A 16,945-nucleotide genomic window follows, 5' to 3' on the forward strand; every position below is an offset into this window, starting at 1 on the left:
TCCGCCCCCACCAAAAAATCCGGCCCTGGAGAAATTCCGGCCAAATCTCCGGCCCATGTCCAGGGACTTACTGAGCCACGTCGCCTCTGGTCCTTAGCCAAATTTTGGGGGCCGGATATTTTGCAAATATCCGGCCTGGTGAATCATTTTCAGCTTCCTTTTGATTCGTTTTTCCACACAAGTCACTCATATACATGTATCTACATAATCCCTGCACCACTTCATCAATCATTAGTGTATCACATACATTGACATCAAACACACAAAACATATTGTGAGAGATGTTCTTTCAATGGCCCCAAATTGACCATCGATCTAATAATATATTATACATGCAAAAATAAAATAATTAAGTTTGTGTTGAAAATACTTTTTTATTTTCTTTGGTGACATGTTTACATTTCGTGTGGAGACCCCCACCATTCTTAGGTGAATAACATGGACTCCCTCCCGTCTCTTTTAATTGAATCGGATTTAGTACAACTTTATACTAAATTTGAGTCAATTAAATAGGACCGGAGGGAGTATTTCAGAACGGAGGGTGCAAATAAGAGGTACAAAGATTTTCTCAAACTAGAATGAAAATGCTTTCTGTTTATTTGGCCTACATCCTCATTAAGAATATTTGTTTTTTTACACAAAAAGAATATTTGTTTTGCTAGCTCATACAAAATATCATATGAACATCTTTTATGGACGAGGTGTTTTTGCACCTCGCGAAAAAACGACATTTTATGTGTCGTGTGCAAAAAAGACAATTTTTGGTGCTTAAAAAAACTTTTCATGATAAATTTCTTTATCTTTTTTTACAAGATACAAACAGTGTCAGTTTTACGTGAAAGTTGGCATACGAACATATAGTGTCGACATATACACTTCAATTTTTTTAGATTTTTTTTACATTTTAAAATATTTTTCTGGGTAGCAGGAGCATATGCTCCCAAGTTCAAAAGAGAATTTCCGCATCTTTTATCATCTTTCTCAGGTGAACCTTACTTGTAACTTTAAACTGGACTACAATATTAAAAGATTGTAAAATTCCATAATATTATTGAAATTAAAGATGATTTAAAATGTATCTTCAAATGTGATTTTTATTTAGGCTATTAAACAATATTATTTATCGCATAATCCTTAAAACAATAAATATATTTCTCAGTCATTTTTAACGACTACACATGCTAGTTCAAAGAACAAACAATTCACTGCTCCAAGTTCGTCACACAAAATGCAGTTTTATCATAAATATCTTGTATATTAGCCAAATTATCTCTAGCGAGCATTGAATTAGTAACTTTTGACTTTACTGTTATTTCATCTACTATTTCATTTACTTCCTCCGTTCCAAATTAATTAATTTAGATTTAGCTAGATTCACATTCAGGCTAAAACGATATTTTCGAATATAGAAAAATTTGAGTAAAATAATTTAGAATGGAGGAAGCATGCAGTTTTCTTGACCTATTGTGTTTGTTTGTTCATGGTTCTAAAAGAGGAATTAATACACAAAGGATGCATCTTCTTAATCTTTAATTATGACCACTAGAATCACGCAAGTAGATACAACACGTGCGCGGAGGCACGTGGATAAAACAAAGCTCCAATCTAGCTCTCTCACTCTCACTCACTTACTCGTGCGGCTAAGCCAATCACGTACGTGATTATCACTTACTACTACTACAACAGAAACTTCACTATTAGGCACGTTTACGTTGCAACGGCAGCACAGCGGCTACAAACAAATAGAGCACTCGACGACGAGGCATGGAATCGGACGCCGGACGGAATGGAGAGGCGCGCGGCGGCGCATGGCCCGGCGCGTAGTGTGGAATGCATGGACGATGAGCTCAAGAGGAGGTGGCGACGCGCGGCTCCCAGATGAACAGTCGGCCGCTGAGCTGCCCGCAGCGGCGCATGTGGTTGAGGACCTCCTGCTTGCTCCGGCGCTGCCTCGTGGTCATGAGCACCTTCCCCTCGCCCGGCGGGGCGGTAGTGCCGTAATCCTCCGGCAGTGGAGCTGTGGCGCTGAGAGCTGAAGGCTTATTAGGCGGTGCAGCGCCGGTGTGGTTGATCTCTGGGGTGTTGACCGGCTCGGCGCCAACGAACTTGTTGATGACGAGCGAGGAGCGGTGCACCCGCGGCCCGCTGTTGTGCGCCTGAGGCTGCGTGCTGACCTTGACCTCGACGACGGTGCCCCTGTCCACGACCTGGACCTCCTCCTCCTCGGTTTCCTCCTCGGCCTCCTGCTGATCGGGTTCCTGGTCGACGGTGTTCTTCTCCTCGTCGGCGGCCGGGGCGGCGGTGTCGGCGAAGGAGAGCAGCAGGCGCCCGCCGCGGCGCTGCGCGCGGAACAGAGTGTTGGACAGCACCGGGACGGCCTCGACGACGAGACGGCCGTCGCGGCGGTGCTGCCTCATCTGCAGCGACCCCACGGTGCGGCGCGCCAGGGACGGCAGAGGCGGCGGGAAGGCCCTGGGCGGCACAGCGCCCGCGGCCGCCACCCCGTTGGCGCCGCCGTCCTCGCAGTCGGCGTCGTCGTCGGAGCCCGGGCAGGAGCGGTCGGCATCGGAGAAGCCGTCGGAGCCGGTCTCGGAGCCGAGGCTCTCGGTGCAGACCTCCAGGCTCTTCTGGGTGAGCAGGCTGGAGGAGCTGCGGCGCACGGGCGCGGCGTGCACGTACGGCGCCTGCCTCGGGGCCGCCGCGGGCTTCTGCGACTGGATCATGTTCCATATGTCGTCCCTGTCGGCCGGGCGCTGGTCGGCGCCGCCGTGGTCCGCCTCCTGCAGCGGCACGGCCTGCTCGGCGGCGGCGGCGACTGCCTTGCTGTTGTCGGCGGCAGCGGTCTGGTCGACGTGGCATGGCAGGCGCTGCTCCGCGGTCTCGAAGGCAGTGAGTGCCATGTCTGCTCGAGTCGTCGCAGGTAGCGTCACAGGTTACGGAGGCAGCACAGCCGTGCAGTGGTAGCAGTTGTAGGAGAGTGAAGGTAGCTTCTACGGTCAGAGTTGCTTGCTGCTATCGCGTGAAGTGTACGTGCGTTTATAACTGGTGGCTTGAGATCGAGAGGAAGCAGAGAGAGTCAAACCAAACCGGGAGCGTGCACGCGGCGGCGCTATATAAGCGGAGGCGAGCGGCTTGACAGGGTGTGAAACGAGTGGCGGCGATGGACGGCGGGGAGATAAGCTTGGTAGACTCTAACCAGCGTCTCGATTTCGATCTGATTTGAAAACTTCTCTCTTGTACACTGACTCTTGTTTTGGCTGCTGAGCTTCACAGCTGGGATTTTTGGGGGAGGTCACACGATGAGAAGTGGGAGAGAGGGGCGCGGGGGTATTTGTAGGAGCGGCGCGCGGCTCCTGCGCTGCGCTCGGGGCTCCGCCGCTGCGAACCACACATCCTACTAAGCATGGAGGGAACAATACTTTTGACGCCGGCGAGGGACCCTCCATGACATATGCCCACTCCACTGGGAAATTTCGGGAAAACAAAAGATATACGTGCGAGTGAGACTATTTTTTTTTAAAATGTTTACTACATTTACATGTATTAAGAGCATCTTCAACAGCGCCTCTCTATACAGTTGTTCAGCAACACTGCCGGACAACCGCTTTGGAGACGTAGACATAAACAGCCGCGGATTTGGAGCTGGCTGCCTACACCGGCGATCTCTATACTACCGGCTTAATATGTATATTTTCAATTTCTAAAATAAGATCATATTTTACCCAATCGGTAGTACATCAATTTAAATAACATTACACACCTAGATTTGGATGAATGCTGGGTTTTTTTTTTAGCACACCCGCTCAGCAAGATCCAAATAAATACATCTACCTCATCGCAAACTTGACCTTCATTTTTTTTTCTTGTATGCATCACTAGCTACCACAAGATCTAACAACATGTATTTCAACATCTTATTCTCCTCTCCAGTTCTTTCCTTCCATCATCATTTTTTTTTCTTCTCCTCTAGTAGCAAGTTCCTCTTCTTCTTCCTCTTGTCCAACTCAATTTTAGCTTGCTCCTTACCGTTTCTTTAATTTCACCATATTTTGCTTCAATACGTGACTCTCATGGTGCCATCCACTTCTTCGAATCCCCCAATAACATGATATATCTCTTATCCACTTTATTCTCCTCTTCAATCAAATCCTGGACCAACTCAAAATTTTGAATTTTCTCCTGAATTCTAGCATTATTGTTGTTCTCATACATGCCCCGCAAAGTAGATAGTGCATGTCGTAATTGCAAAGGCCGCTCAGGATCAGCCCATCCCACAAAATAAAATAAGTGGTATAATTTTGAGAAAATCATTTACGATTGCTATATTTAAATAATATAGCACACTACTTACATCGTGATGTGAACATCCATAGAACCGCCGACTTGTGTCCGTCCCTTCGAGAGCAATGGCTTTCTTCGACAGACACCCGTGGATGTGGCAACACGTGTACGATTCGGCATCGTCAAGCCCGCTCCATACTGGATCGACAATTGTCTCCGATGCAGAGTCCACCATGGGGTACTACAAAGGAAAAAAATAGCGCCCTATAACAAAATAGTGTCGGCCCAAAAATACGCTATTAGCGTGCTATAACGCGCTATCCGAAATAATGTAGTGTGGCATGTCCAAAAACGCTATAGCGTGCTATTAACGCCAAAGTAGCGTGCTATTTTTTTTCCATGGGTACTACACATCAACAAAAATAGAACCAAATCTAAGCTAGGAAAAATATACTAATAATGTCCTAAATTGGAACACTAAACCCTAAATCTCAGTAATGCAATGGGCACAAGAACTTACGCCGCCTAGCTAGGACATGTTGAGGTCTCTCCGTTATTCCTTCTCAGCATGTCGAATGACAGAGGCAACATGTCCTAGGTGGTGGCGGAGAGTTGCAGATTCTTGGCAGCGACGACTCCAAACAATGGCGAGGTGATAGCCAAAGCAGTTAGATGCATCCTATTGCTGCATCCAAACTGTCGGCGCGTTGAATCATGAGCAGAGATTTGGCGGTGACCCGTGGGGGTGGGTGAAGAACCAAGCACCCGATTGGGCTGCTACCGAGAGGGAAATCCAATGTGGCATTGGTTGCAAGCACCCGTAGGCCGCTCCCTATGTGTTGGGGCCGGCACGAGGGTGCCGGAAAGATCATCATGGACACCGGATTGGAGGACTAGCAATGGATGATTAATTCTATGTGTTGTTGAGGGATTTGCTTGGTGTTCCAAGCTTCGCAACAGAAGTATGAAAGTGGGAGCGACAGCACAGGTGAAGTTCAGAGTCTTAGCTTTTAGAGTGAAAATCCAAGGTCTGGCCTTAATTGATTCTGCCTAGCAACTACCTTGTTGAAGGCATTGTTTTGAGGCGGGGACTATCTTCAGGGTGAAAACCTAAGATCTTTGATATGGCAAAGACAACGCTTGTGCACTATTTTCTTCTTAGAGGCGTCGCTTTTGGAGAGCCCGAAGTTCAGGTGTTTTCTTGGTGGTGGATGTATTGTTGTTGCTAGAGCTAGAATACTGTAGCAGAATTTTTGTTTCTTAGTTTCTTTTTCTCTTTTTTGGTTGTGTGCATCCGTACTGCCATTAGGGTATTGCGTTGTTGCAGATGCTAGGTCTACTTGCTATCTCCTAATATTAATATTTCCCCTTTATCGAAAAAATGTGACACCAGCACCCAATAGGCGTTGCCACTATGGGCCGTTTTATGCCCTAAGGTATCTCACCATCCAAGCCATCTAATCGCACTTCCAATATAATTAATTTTGGTTCTGGGTTCGTTATTTTAGGACATCTTTGTTTTAAATATTAAACCGAGAAGATCATTCTTTACCAGTTCCGACGCAAGCAAAGAATCGAATCACCACTAACAGTTTTAATTATTTTCATCTTAATTAGCTCTAAGTCAAATCTCTTTAAATTTAGGTTCAATTGTCAAAATGCCTAAATTATACTTAACCCAAGAAAGCATCAGTTCTGGACGGTGCTATAAGCCAATGTACGTCCATCCGTCCATCTGGCTTGGTTTTGGGTGTTTTCTAGTATGTCTATGGAACATGTTCTTCATCTTCTTTCGTATAGTGCATAAGTTGACCAGCATGAAATTAAATAGACAACTTAAAGAGTCGAGAGAATACATAAAGGTCGATTGAACGGAGGGACTACAATCCATCATAAACCTGTTTTCTTACTAGATGAGAATCTTCTGTAGTTCTGGCTTTTCCAAATATCTTTTGTAATTATGGATTATTCTCATGGCTAAAAAATTTATAGGTTATTCTAGTGAGTATGTGTTGTTGAAAGCACTCTGGGACTTGTCCACCAGGGCCGGCATGAGGGGCGACAGCCGGTTTGCGAGCAGCTTCGCGGAAATGGCTATCTCTTATTCATAACTATAATCTTCATGACAGAAAACTGAAGAGCTAACAGGGATACCTATTACGAGAGAAGTGGAATGGCTCCCAAGAGCATGTGCTCGGAAGATAGATAGTTAACTCATTAAATAGGTAAAATAACCCCATCAAACAATTGCACATATGGAGATATTCATGTCTACTGGGTTCACGTAAATTTTCATAAACAATTGAAGATATCACCAGTTAAAAAAGCAATGTTGTAAAAAGCAAACTTATAAGATAATTTTTGTGTTCTTATGTATAGCGCAAACTAACGGGTATGGATTTTTGGCTATTTTTTAAAATTTGAAAAATAGAAAATTTAAATTAAAAGATGTAAATTTTGTGTACTTGTTTACGATATTATGATCCGTGGAAAATTAACATGCATGTCTCGCTCGATATAAATATAAAGGTTGGTGCTCTAAACAAGTAAATACTTTGACACTCAACTTGTCATTTTAGCACATGTGAAAATATTTTTTCCTCCATAATTTGTTTTGCAAACAACCAACTGACACGAACATATACATGTCTAACTTTTTTTCCATATCTTAGACATTCATAAGTTTTATATTCCACATAGGAGAGCATATGTTAATTGAATTTTCAAGGACTAACTGCTTTCCTAGCAATGTTACAAAGACGAAAAGAACATGTGCATTCCTTATTATTCATGGAAGTTTTGACATTTGGATTGTGCACCCAAAGCATGTTTGAATTTATTTACCGGCTACCACCTATTATTTAATAGGTCACACAACCCTTAAATATGTATGGCTATCATCATAATTTTGGTATTAAGATAAAAGACATTTCAAGAGTATTAAAGAATGATATATTCAATTTTAAGATAGAAATGCATGTTTGTTTCAAAGGAGTTTATAGGATTATTATATTATTTATGTTTTTTTCCAATGGAGCTTCTTTGGTTTGGAGGTTTGCAAATCATAAGATTTGTTTGCTCTGCCTACTTTGCATGCAATTCCATTGAAATTTTGCCAGATGTCCAAGCTAATGATTTTTTTTTTGTTTGTTTCAATGAAAACCATGCCATGCACGTCTTCACACAAATTCCTGTGTTTTTCTTGTGGTGCAACAAAACATCTTCTATCGACAATTCTTATATTTTTCTGGTTTTTTTGACACATTTATAGTAGGGAAATGGTCCCTACTATGGTATATATAAGAGGTGATATTTACAAGTCTAGGATAGATCCTTATTACAACTCAAGTGTTATCTATCCATGCTAGCATGCCTTCCTTGAGTCTGGGCTTAGCTCTATACATTGTCAAATTGAAAAAGTGCTTCATTCTTGATATACATATGCTAGTCATTGGTGGCATGTCCTTGAATATTACATCATTCCTCTGTTCCCAAAGACACTAGCATCCAGTAATAATTATCTCCATTATAAAGTCCATTGCATATCTTGTACGTCTTTGAATTGATAATCATGTCATGAATATCCAAATATGTGTTCTATTTAATTCCTAATGCCCACCAGAAGCTTTGTTGAAGGAGCATTCAAATAATATGTGCATAATAGTTTCTTGTGGGCATGTGTCACATAATATGTAGTCAGAGAATTCCACGTGGAAGTTCTTTTCGAGCATTAGGACTTTCAGATTTAATCTACCATGTAGGAGAAGCCATGCAAAGAATTTATGCCTGGGAAGATTGCATGTTTTCTAGATTTCCAGGATGGGGTTTAGGGTGTTAAATTGACCAATAAGGTGTGTGTATACCTTCTTGGTTGATTCCACTCGTCATTGTCATCATTCATCTTAAGGTTTATAATTTCATCCCTGATGTCTTCCATCTTTTCATGGGCAATCTCTGGTAATTGCAGGTGGAACATGTCATATATATTCCCGTTGATTGAATTCTAGGCATGTTTCAAGTTGATGTTCTGTTGCTTGGAAAAATAATATAGGTAGGGGTATGTAAGCTCTCTGGTTTCATTGTCCCATGAATCCTTCCATAGCAGGACAATTTTACCATTATGTATTGTGACCTTAGTCATCTCTCTATATGTTTCATTATGAGCAAGGCAGTCTCTCCACCAGAATAATGATCCTTTGGGATCAATGGCATGGGGTGCTGATGAGTTGTTGTACTATGCCTGTCTAATGAGTTTCACCCATGAAATATTATGCGGGTAAAATATGAACTTCATTAAATAGGTGGGGTTACAGTGCGAGTGAGCTCCAACAACTGAAGAACATATTCAAGTCCGAATTCAACAAAAATATAGTGCAGTGTTTCAATCTCCCAAAGTTTGCAAGAGATTCACTAACCCTAACATGTGCTCTACCGTTCCACATTTGTACAAATAAACACTCTCTATCCCGCATAGCTAAATTCCTGATCTCATGTACCCTGATAATGCCACAAGTGTAGGGATCAGTTGTACTGCCTTTTGATAGAAGAGGATGTCGAATCCATGAGGAGCTGAAGGCATTGGTTAGTAAATTCAACAAAATAAACAACAAACGATGCAATAATTTGTTTTTAGTTTATAGTTTCCTAGAAAGTAAATGACAAGTAAAGTAAAATGCTAAGTAAAGTAAATTAAACACTCTTTTCAGAGAAATCCCAATCCTCTCTTCAACAAGAGGACAAGCTTGGGTGTGTTTTTATATGACAAGCGTTCCCATATCGCGGCAAAATCTGGTTTAGCCAACATTCGCTCAGACAGGAGCCCCAAAGCAATTGGTTACCCAACTTTTTAAATTCTTCTATTATAAGGAACAATGTGCCTTGTGAGCTCTCTCGCGAAAACAGGAGGTCCGTATAGCAATTAGCCCGGTGTGCGTGTGTGTGTGTCTGTTGTGTGGTGGTTTGTAGCGAGACTATGTGTTCGGTACCGTTCGTGGCTTTATCAGTTTATCTATAAAGTCTGGACTAAGTCCTTATATATTTTTTTAAATGTGTTAGGTATGAAGGAAAAAATGAAACCCAAGGAAAGAGGAGCAAGAAAAGCACCAAATTAAATCGCTTAGCTGCGTTTGTGACTTGTAATGGACGGGGTATGGCCTAGCTAGATGCTCGCGAGTTCCGAGAGCTCCTTATGCATGTGTCGGTGCTACATTAGCATAATTTGGCTTTTTCGTTTTCTTGTGTGATATTCAAACCTGATGGTGACGCAGTACGGACCCTGCGTACCTTTTGCACGGGTAAGTAACATCGTCCACATGTTAAACGTTTTCAAATCGTTTTTCTTTCTGCAGCTAACGTTTTTAATTCTTTAAAGAGAAACTCGAGCAATCATATATGAATCCAGAAACACGCTATTCGTTTCATTGCCAGTAGTGTATTATTGCTCGTCGATCATACACCAAACGATAGCATACATAAACGTCCGAATGTGACGATGTGAGCGCAAGAGTAGACAAAAGGCTGATTAGCTAGCGAGCAGGAGGGAAGGGACCAACCTATCCGCTGCATCTTCCGAGAGCGCACACTGTCATGCACAAGGCCACGCATCGTCGAGGCTCAGTTCGCTGGCTGGCACTCTGGAACAGCTCTCCCTCCAGCAACACCGGGCGGGCGGCGCACGCCCAACGAGGACGGTGGTGGTGTTTTTTTCCGATCGACGCATACGCGCGGCAGGATGCCAGGACCACCCCAGTGCGGAAAGAATCCTCTACGCGTCGCGCGACGTGCCCCGCCGCCTGATCCAGGCGCTCCGCTCCGGCGGCGGCTACATGACACGCGGATATGTGAACATGCCACGCTCAGGCAGTCAGGCTCAGCATGCATGCAGGGTTCCCTGCAGCTCAAATGCCAGAAATATATTGCAGTGTCGATCTCCACCATAGCACCTGATGTACGTATGCTCTCCTTGCAAAATAAGCAGTACGACACAACTATCTTTCATTTGCACGAAGCTCTACCTGCAACACTCCTTTTCTTTTCAGTTACGCACATGCATGCCCCTCTTCAGGGTTAAAAGAACGATGCAACCTCATGTTGCACTTCGAAAGCACATCACAATAACCCTAAATTGGACGAGGCAGTCGCCCTCGCTACTCGTCAACCTAAATTGCATAGCATCGGCGGCAACACGTTATGCTCACCTTTGCTACGCATTTGCGTCTCTCTACATCTACATGGGATAGTGGGGAACCTCTGCACATGTACCGCGCATTTGCACCTCGCGACGTCATAAACACAGTCATGCTGTGACGCAACTTCTAAATTAAGATCGGTAGACTGACGAACTTGGTGGCAGGAACAATATTCAGGCTTTCAGAGCGCTGCTGCCGCTGCCGGCCATCATCAGACGTGGTCGGTTCCCGCGTCCGGGTTTGTGTGCGTGGCCGGAAGCAAACGGGAAAATTTGAACAGACATCCTTCGGAAACGAGCTCCTGCACCATGGACTTTTGACAAGTCCATAGGTCTCCGTTCGACCGTTCGTGATCTACCGTACATCCATACATGATGTTAGGAAAAAATTCTACGAGCTACATCATTCGATTTAGGGCCGTCCAACCAAGGAGCGTACCAAAATATTTCCATCTGATCTCCATCACCAACAGTAATATTTGCCGCAACGTTGATGAGGTTCACACTGTTTGTCATCGCATGAAAGAGGTTGTTGTGGATCTCAATCATCATTGTCGGGTAGAGTTACGTTGGCTAGATTAGGAGCATCCAATTAGGTTGCGAAGATCACTTTGCCTAAATTTGATGTGCAAATTAGTTTAGCGTGCATGGAGTAATAAAATTCACGTGACCTGTTGTATCTCTGAAGCTCGTGAGGACTGCCAAATTTCGGAATCCCGTGCTTGACCGGCTCTATGAAAATAGCCGCACCATTTTTGGCATAGAGTTTTTGATAAGGGGATCTTCATAGTGCAATTTTGACTAGTACATTTTTTATGTAAAACTTTGTAGGTAAGCTAGGATCGGCATTTTTTCTCTATTGTCAACTGTAAAGCTAACGATGTCATTTCTTGTTGAGTTGTCTAAATGCATATGTATTATCAACATATATGTGTAACACAAATGCTACCTAGAGGGGCCAGACTGGTGGGTTTTCCGGTGTGGTGAGCAGCACACTGGCACTAAATGGCACTAAGCAGCACTAGGCTCTATCTCGACACACTCATCATGGCTAATTTTATACTTCCTCCGGAAATAAGTGACTTGGGTTTATGTAGATTTACATGTACAACAAAACACATTTAGATACATTTGAATGTACACAAATCAAAGATTTCACAAGTAAATATTTTTGAAATGGAAATTTTAAAACAGCCTGATCTAGATAATAATGAGCTCCTCAATCCCATCCTTGGCCGCTCATATAAAGAAGGGCCTCCGCGGCCAAGCCTCTGTGGCTGCCGTTAGCTCCATCTTCATGGTCAAATAGTGCCTGCTCCGACAGGTCGATCACAATAAACAACCCATTGTGATTGTCCCTCAATCTGTTGTATTATGACATAGGGGGCAAATGCCCCCCTGGTAACCTAACTTTACCACTGTTCATAGCACAATAAATGGCCCCGCTGTGATTATCTCATAAATTGTTTTTTTGCTTATGTACTCTGTTGGCCCAGCTAGTTTGTTTTGTACGTGTGCAGGTCAGCAGTTGGCTGGTACGTACGTCGTCTCGTCGGAAGCTCTTCGTCGCGGTCGTCGAAAGTTACTCGACGGCATATGATACACTCAATTTGCATCATTATTTTATATCATAATTTAATATTATTCATTGATATATTTTATATTTAGAGGTGATACTTATGTTATTTCATCTATTTTTGCATGTTTAATGATTATTGTAGAATTAGCCGCCGGAGTCAGGATTCTGCTGAAAAAAGAACCGTCAAGACACCATATTTTTTAAGAACAACAATTATCAGAAAATATACATAAACTCCTATTTATATATGTTTTGCTCATGCTTGTTTTATACAAATTTATATATGTTTTGCTCATGCTTCGTTGCACTTTTATACATTTCTGGCACTAACCAATTAACAAGATGCAACAGTGCCAGTTTCCCGTTTCTTCTATTTTGTATTTCAGAAAAGTTGTAGAGGAAATATTCTCGGAATTGGACGAAACAAAAGCCGAAGTCAATATTTTACCATAACGAAGACGAAATCCGAAGGGGAGTCGAAGAAAAGGCAACAGAGCAGACAGACCACACCTATGCGCGGCCTAGCCTGGGCCCGCGCTTAGGGATGGTGTGGGCCCCCTGGCCTCCAGCGACATCCTCCTTCCGCCTATTTATTCACGGTCTCGGGAAAAACCTAAACACCCGAGCCTCCATCCACGAAAAAGTTCCGTCGCGGCCGCCATCGCTGACCCTAGCTCGGGAGGGTTATGAAGCTCTTCCCGGCATCCTGCTGGAGAGGGAGATCATCACCAAAGGCCTCTACATCGTCATGCCCGTCTCCGAAGTGATGCGTGAGTAGTTCATCTCTGGACTACGGGTCCATATCAGTAGCTAGATGGTTGTCTTCTCCAATTTATGCTTCATGTTTAGATCTTGTGAGCTGCCTGTCATGATCAAGATCATCTTTGTATAGTGCTACATGTTGTGTTTACTGGGATCCGATGAATATTGAATACTATGTTGAGATCGATTACTTGATCATGCATGATCTCCGTTGCTAGTAGATGCTCTGGCCAAGTATGTGCTTGTGACTACAAGAGGGAGTATTTATGCTCGATAGTGGGTTCATGCCTCTAGTAATCTGGAAGAGTGACAATAACTTCTAAGGCTGTAGATGTGTTGTTGCTACTAGGGAGAAAACAACAATGCTTTGTCTAATGATAATTCTATTGTTTACTTTACACACATTGTTTGATGCGATAATCTGTTGCTTGCAACTTCATACTGAAAGGGGTTCGGACGATAACCGGAAGGTGGATTATTAGTCATAGACGCAGTTGGATTACGGTCTATGTATTATGTTGTAATGCCCAAACGAATCTCATAGTAATCATCTTGTCATGTATGGTCGGTATTCTGTCAATTGCCCAGCTATAATTTATTCACCCATCATATTATTTATCTTTATGGAGAGACACCTCCAGTGAACTGTGGACCCCGGTCCCTTCCTTTACAGTGATAAATTCATCCACTGCAATCCTGCTCTGTTTACTTACTGCAAGCTCTGTTCTCTTTAATTACTGCAAATATCTCTTTCCACTCGATACATTTAATCCTTTGTGTTCAGCGAAATCGGTGAGATTGACAACCTCACTGTAAGTTGGGGCAAAGTATTTTGGTTGTGCTGTGTGCAGGTTCCACGTTGATGCTGACGCCGGTAGTGCGCCCTGCCAATAGTCAGCCAACAACACCTTTAGAAGTCACGCCTTTCTCCTACTGGTCGATTAAACATTGGTTTCTTACTGAGCGGAAAATTTGCCACTACTAGGAAAAGGCTTACCGCCGGCGACCTGAAAAGGCTTACCGCCGGCACTTTCGGATTCGCCGGCGATAACCTCGCCGGTGGTAAGCGGTTACCGCCGGCACCTTTCATTTCGCCAGCGGTAACATGACGTTATCCCCGGCGCTTTCGCGTATTCGCCGGCGGTAATTTGGTACCACCGGCACCTCCATACTCGCCGGTGGTATTTTAAGTTACCCCCGGCACATAGGGGAAGGCGCCAGCGGTATGTTGAATAGGATTAAAAAAAAAGGCACAAGAATTTCCATGAGACAACTTCTCCCAGATACTACACACAAATTCGTCGTATCCACGTTACACTTATCCAGTCCGTGATGTGTATGCTGCACAGCATGCAATATTTACACTGAAATGTGCCATAGTGATTCTTAGCCCGTGAACATCTCTGGTCAGTGTCTAATTCGGTATTTCCAACTGTAGTCAAACCAAAATCCTCTGCTTCCGTCCTCTGTACTGCGTTGCTATGCCATCTTGTACTTAGTAACCATATTAGTGGCTGACAAGCAGCCGATTCCGAGCATCACCACAGCTACGAGAAAAACTGCAGATAACATATGAAATCCATGGTAAGACATACAAGTAGATAGGTGTTGTGGTGCAAGAAAAAAGTGAGACACTGGTTTGCAATGTCGAGATAGCCGTGAATAGCATACCAGGAATGGTGCCAAAGAACAGAAGAGCAAGCCGGCGCCGTACCAACCATGGAAGCTCGGTTTCGAGATCACAATGCCGTTCAAAAGAACACCCTTGTTTTTTGTTCCGATCTGATAGTTTCAGTTCGGATATAGGGAACTCCACACCAACAACAAAATTACCTTGTAAGTCTCTTAGTTCAACTTTAATTTGGGGAGGTACTGCATTCCAATCTATCTCAATCGCTCCAAAATTTGGTTGACCTGATAGATACAACAGCAGAACACCAATTCATAAAGGAGTTCAAGCACACCTCAAACACAACAGAAAATAAGTAAGATAGGGATATAACTTCAAGTACTAAGTTCACATGATTCATGGTGAAGTTTTAGCATTAAACTGCAGCTTTTGGAAGGAAAAAATTAGTGAAGCTGCCGGTACTAAACATGCCAATCGTGCAAACAAAGGAACATAATCCTGTTACAGCTCTACCTGAAAAGAACCTTCGTACATATCATCACAAGCAAGGAAATTCATGTAAGACAAAATTCTAGAACACAACCTACAGTAATTGATTCTTAGGGAGGGCATGCCTTCGTGGTATTCTAAGGAAATGAAAGCTTATCATATGAGCATGATTTGTGAGTTAGGGTTGAAGAGTCGCATGGGTGTTGGTGTTAGCCAAGCCAGAAGTATCATAACAGACTGAAATACTGCTGGAACAGAATTCTCGACGGATTGGGTAAGACCACTTGAGGTAATATCATACAATGGATATTGAGCACCACAATCAAAACGAGCGATTTCTCCAAAATGAACATCACCACTGATGAATAGCACGCCATTTCTCTACATATAGTCAGCACAAGTTACATAAAGTTAATAAACATCAATGCCAATGTTCATTTCAGATGACATCATGGATTCTTGGGAAAATTTCTAACACCCCTTCATAACATCTGCTTGGTTGCTACTTTATACTGGCTGTAAACTCAATAGGTGCAGTGTGTTTAACTGTGCGATGAACTTGACAATAAAAAACATGTAGCTGTATGTAAAGCAAAAGCAACATCAAACAAATGAGCGTTCACACAGTAGCAAGTTGTTACCCTACTGTGAATTCACAATTTGGTACAAACCTTGAGACATCACTTACTACAAAATAATCAAGTAAAAAGGGACACATGGTACAGACTGGAAGGATCACCAACACCTTTATGTACACCTATGGAGAGATCCTATATGAACAATTTGACACATAAAAATCTAAAAAACGACTTAATTAATTTGTTTCCACGACTGGAAAGAACGACTTAATTAATTTGTTGTATTTTATTGGTTGGAAACAACCCATAATTTTTGAAATTGTTTCCTAAATATAAGGGATAGATCAGACTTGAAAGAGGTGCGCAGGCCTGATCCTCCTACCAGTTTGAACGGAAGTGTGCCATTCTATTCCTGAGGTGGGGAAGTAAGACGGGATCTGAGGGAGAAAAATTAGGCCTCTTTCCCGTTGATCCCTCGTGCTAGATTGGAAACTAGTAATAGGCAACATCCGATGCAGATTATGCTCAGAAAATCGTTTGCTACTCTCCTAATAACTTGTCTCAGATCTGCTCCATGGATACGAAATGGGAGGGATGGGAAGGAGGTATTACCGTCTAGGGGAATGGGGCGGTGTTGCCCTCCTCGTCGTCGTTGCCGGCGGCGGCGTTGCTGGCGCTGACTCCGCCGCTGTCAGCCATCTCCTCCTCCTCCTTGATGTTGGGTGGGTGCTGCTGCTGCACGTCGTCGGGCTCCTACTGGGCTTGGGCGGCGGCGGCTCTGGTCACGCGAGGGGGGAGCGGGCGCTGGTGACGCACACGACGGGGGTGACGGGACGGCCGCGACCCATCTGGCTCGAGCGGCAACACGTAGGCGGGGGACGGGCTGGCTAGGTAGATCTGGGGGAGAAGGGCGGTGGTTGGTGCAGTGCGGTGGCGGTGGGCGGTGGCGGCGGTGGTGGGTTTCTGGATTGGGACCGGGGAGGCGGGGACATTGGGGGAAGACTATTTTTGGGGGAAGACTAGCGTCACGGAAGCTTGGGCGTCGACCGCTGGCGAATTTGCATAGGCGCCGGGGGTATATTTGGCCTAGATGGTCCATACGAGCCCACATTACCCCCGGCGTTCTCGAAGTGTGTTTGCCAGCGTTAAGGCCCGCTACCCCTGGCATTATTGGGCTGAATTCGCCGGCGGTAAGGTCAGGCCGAACGGAAGCCCCGCGGCCCATTATATCGCCAGCATCTTCAAATCAAACTCGCCGGCGGTAATGCATGTACCCCCGGCATCTTCCTTTCAACCTCGCCGGCGGTAGGGTTAGGCCACCCTGGAAGGCCTTACCGCCGGCATCTTCAAATTGAACTCGCCGGCGGTAAGGAGTGCGGCTATAAGCCTTTTCCTAGTAGTGTGCTGTTGTGCTCATCATACCTTTTGGGGTTCCCCAA

At 44.1% G+C, this 16,945-nt stretch overlaps 1 protein-coding gene across 1 annotated transcript; it reads right to left on the bottom strand.

Annotated features, from left to right (window-relative positions):
• Window positions 1–1,842: 1,842 nt before the first annotated feature.
• On the bottom strand, window positions 1,843–3,286 carry LOC124697795 (protein FANTASTIC FOUR 4-like). Its single transcript, XM_047230335.1, has one exon. The coding sequence runs from the start codon at window positions 2,898–2,900 to the stop codon at window positions 1,848–1,850; it is 1,053 nt and encodes a 350-aa protein (XP_047086291.1). The 5' UTR covers window positions 2,901–3,286; the 3' UTR covers window positions 1,843–1,847.
• Window positions 3,287–16,945: the final 13,659 nt, after the last annotated feature.

This window comes from Lolium rigidum, chromosome 3 (genome assembly GCF_022539505.1).
Source record: "Lolium rigidum isolate FL_2022 chromosome 3, APGP_CSIRO_Lrig_0.1, whole genome shotgun sequence".
NCBI lineage: Eukaryota > Viridiplantae > Streptophyta > Magnoliopsida > Poales > Poaceae > Lolium > Lolium rigidum.

Bases quoted from the DNA above. Each gene is read 5' to 3' on its own strand.
- LOC124697795 (XM_047230335.1), bottom strand. From the start codon at position 2,900: ATGGCACTCACTGCCTTCGAGACCGCGGAGCAGCGCCTGCCATGCCAC.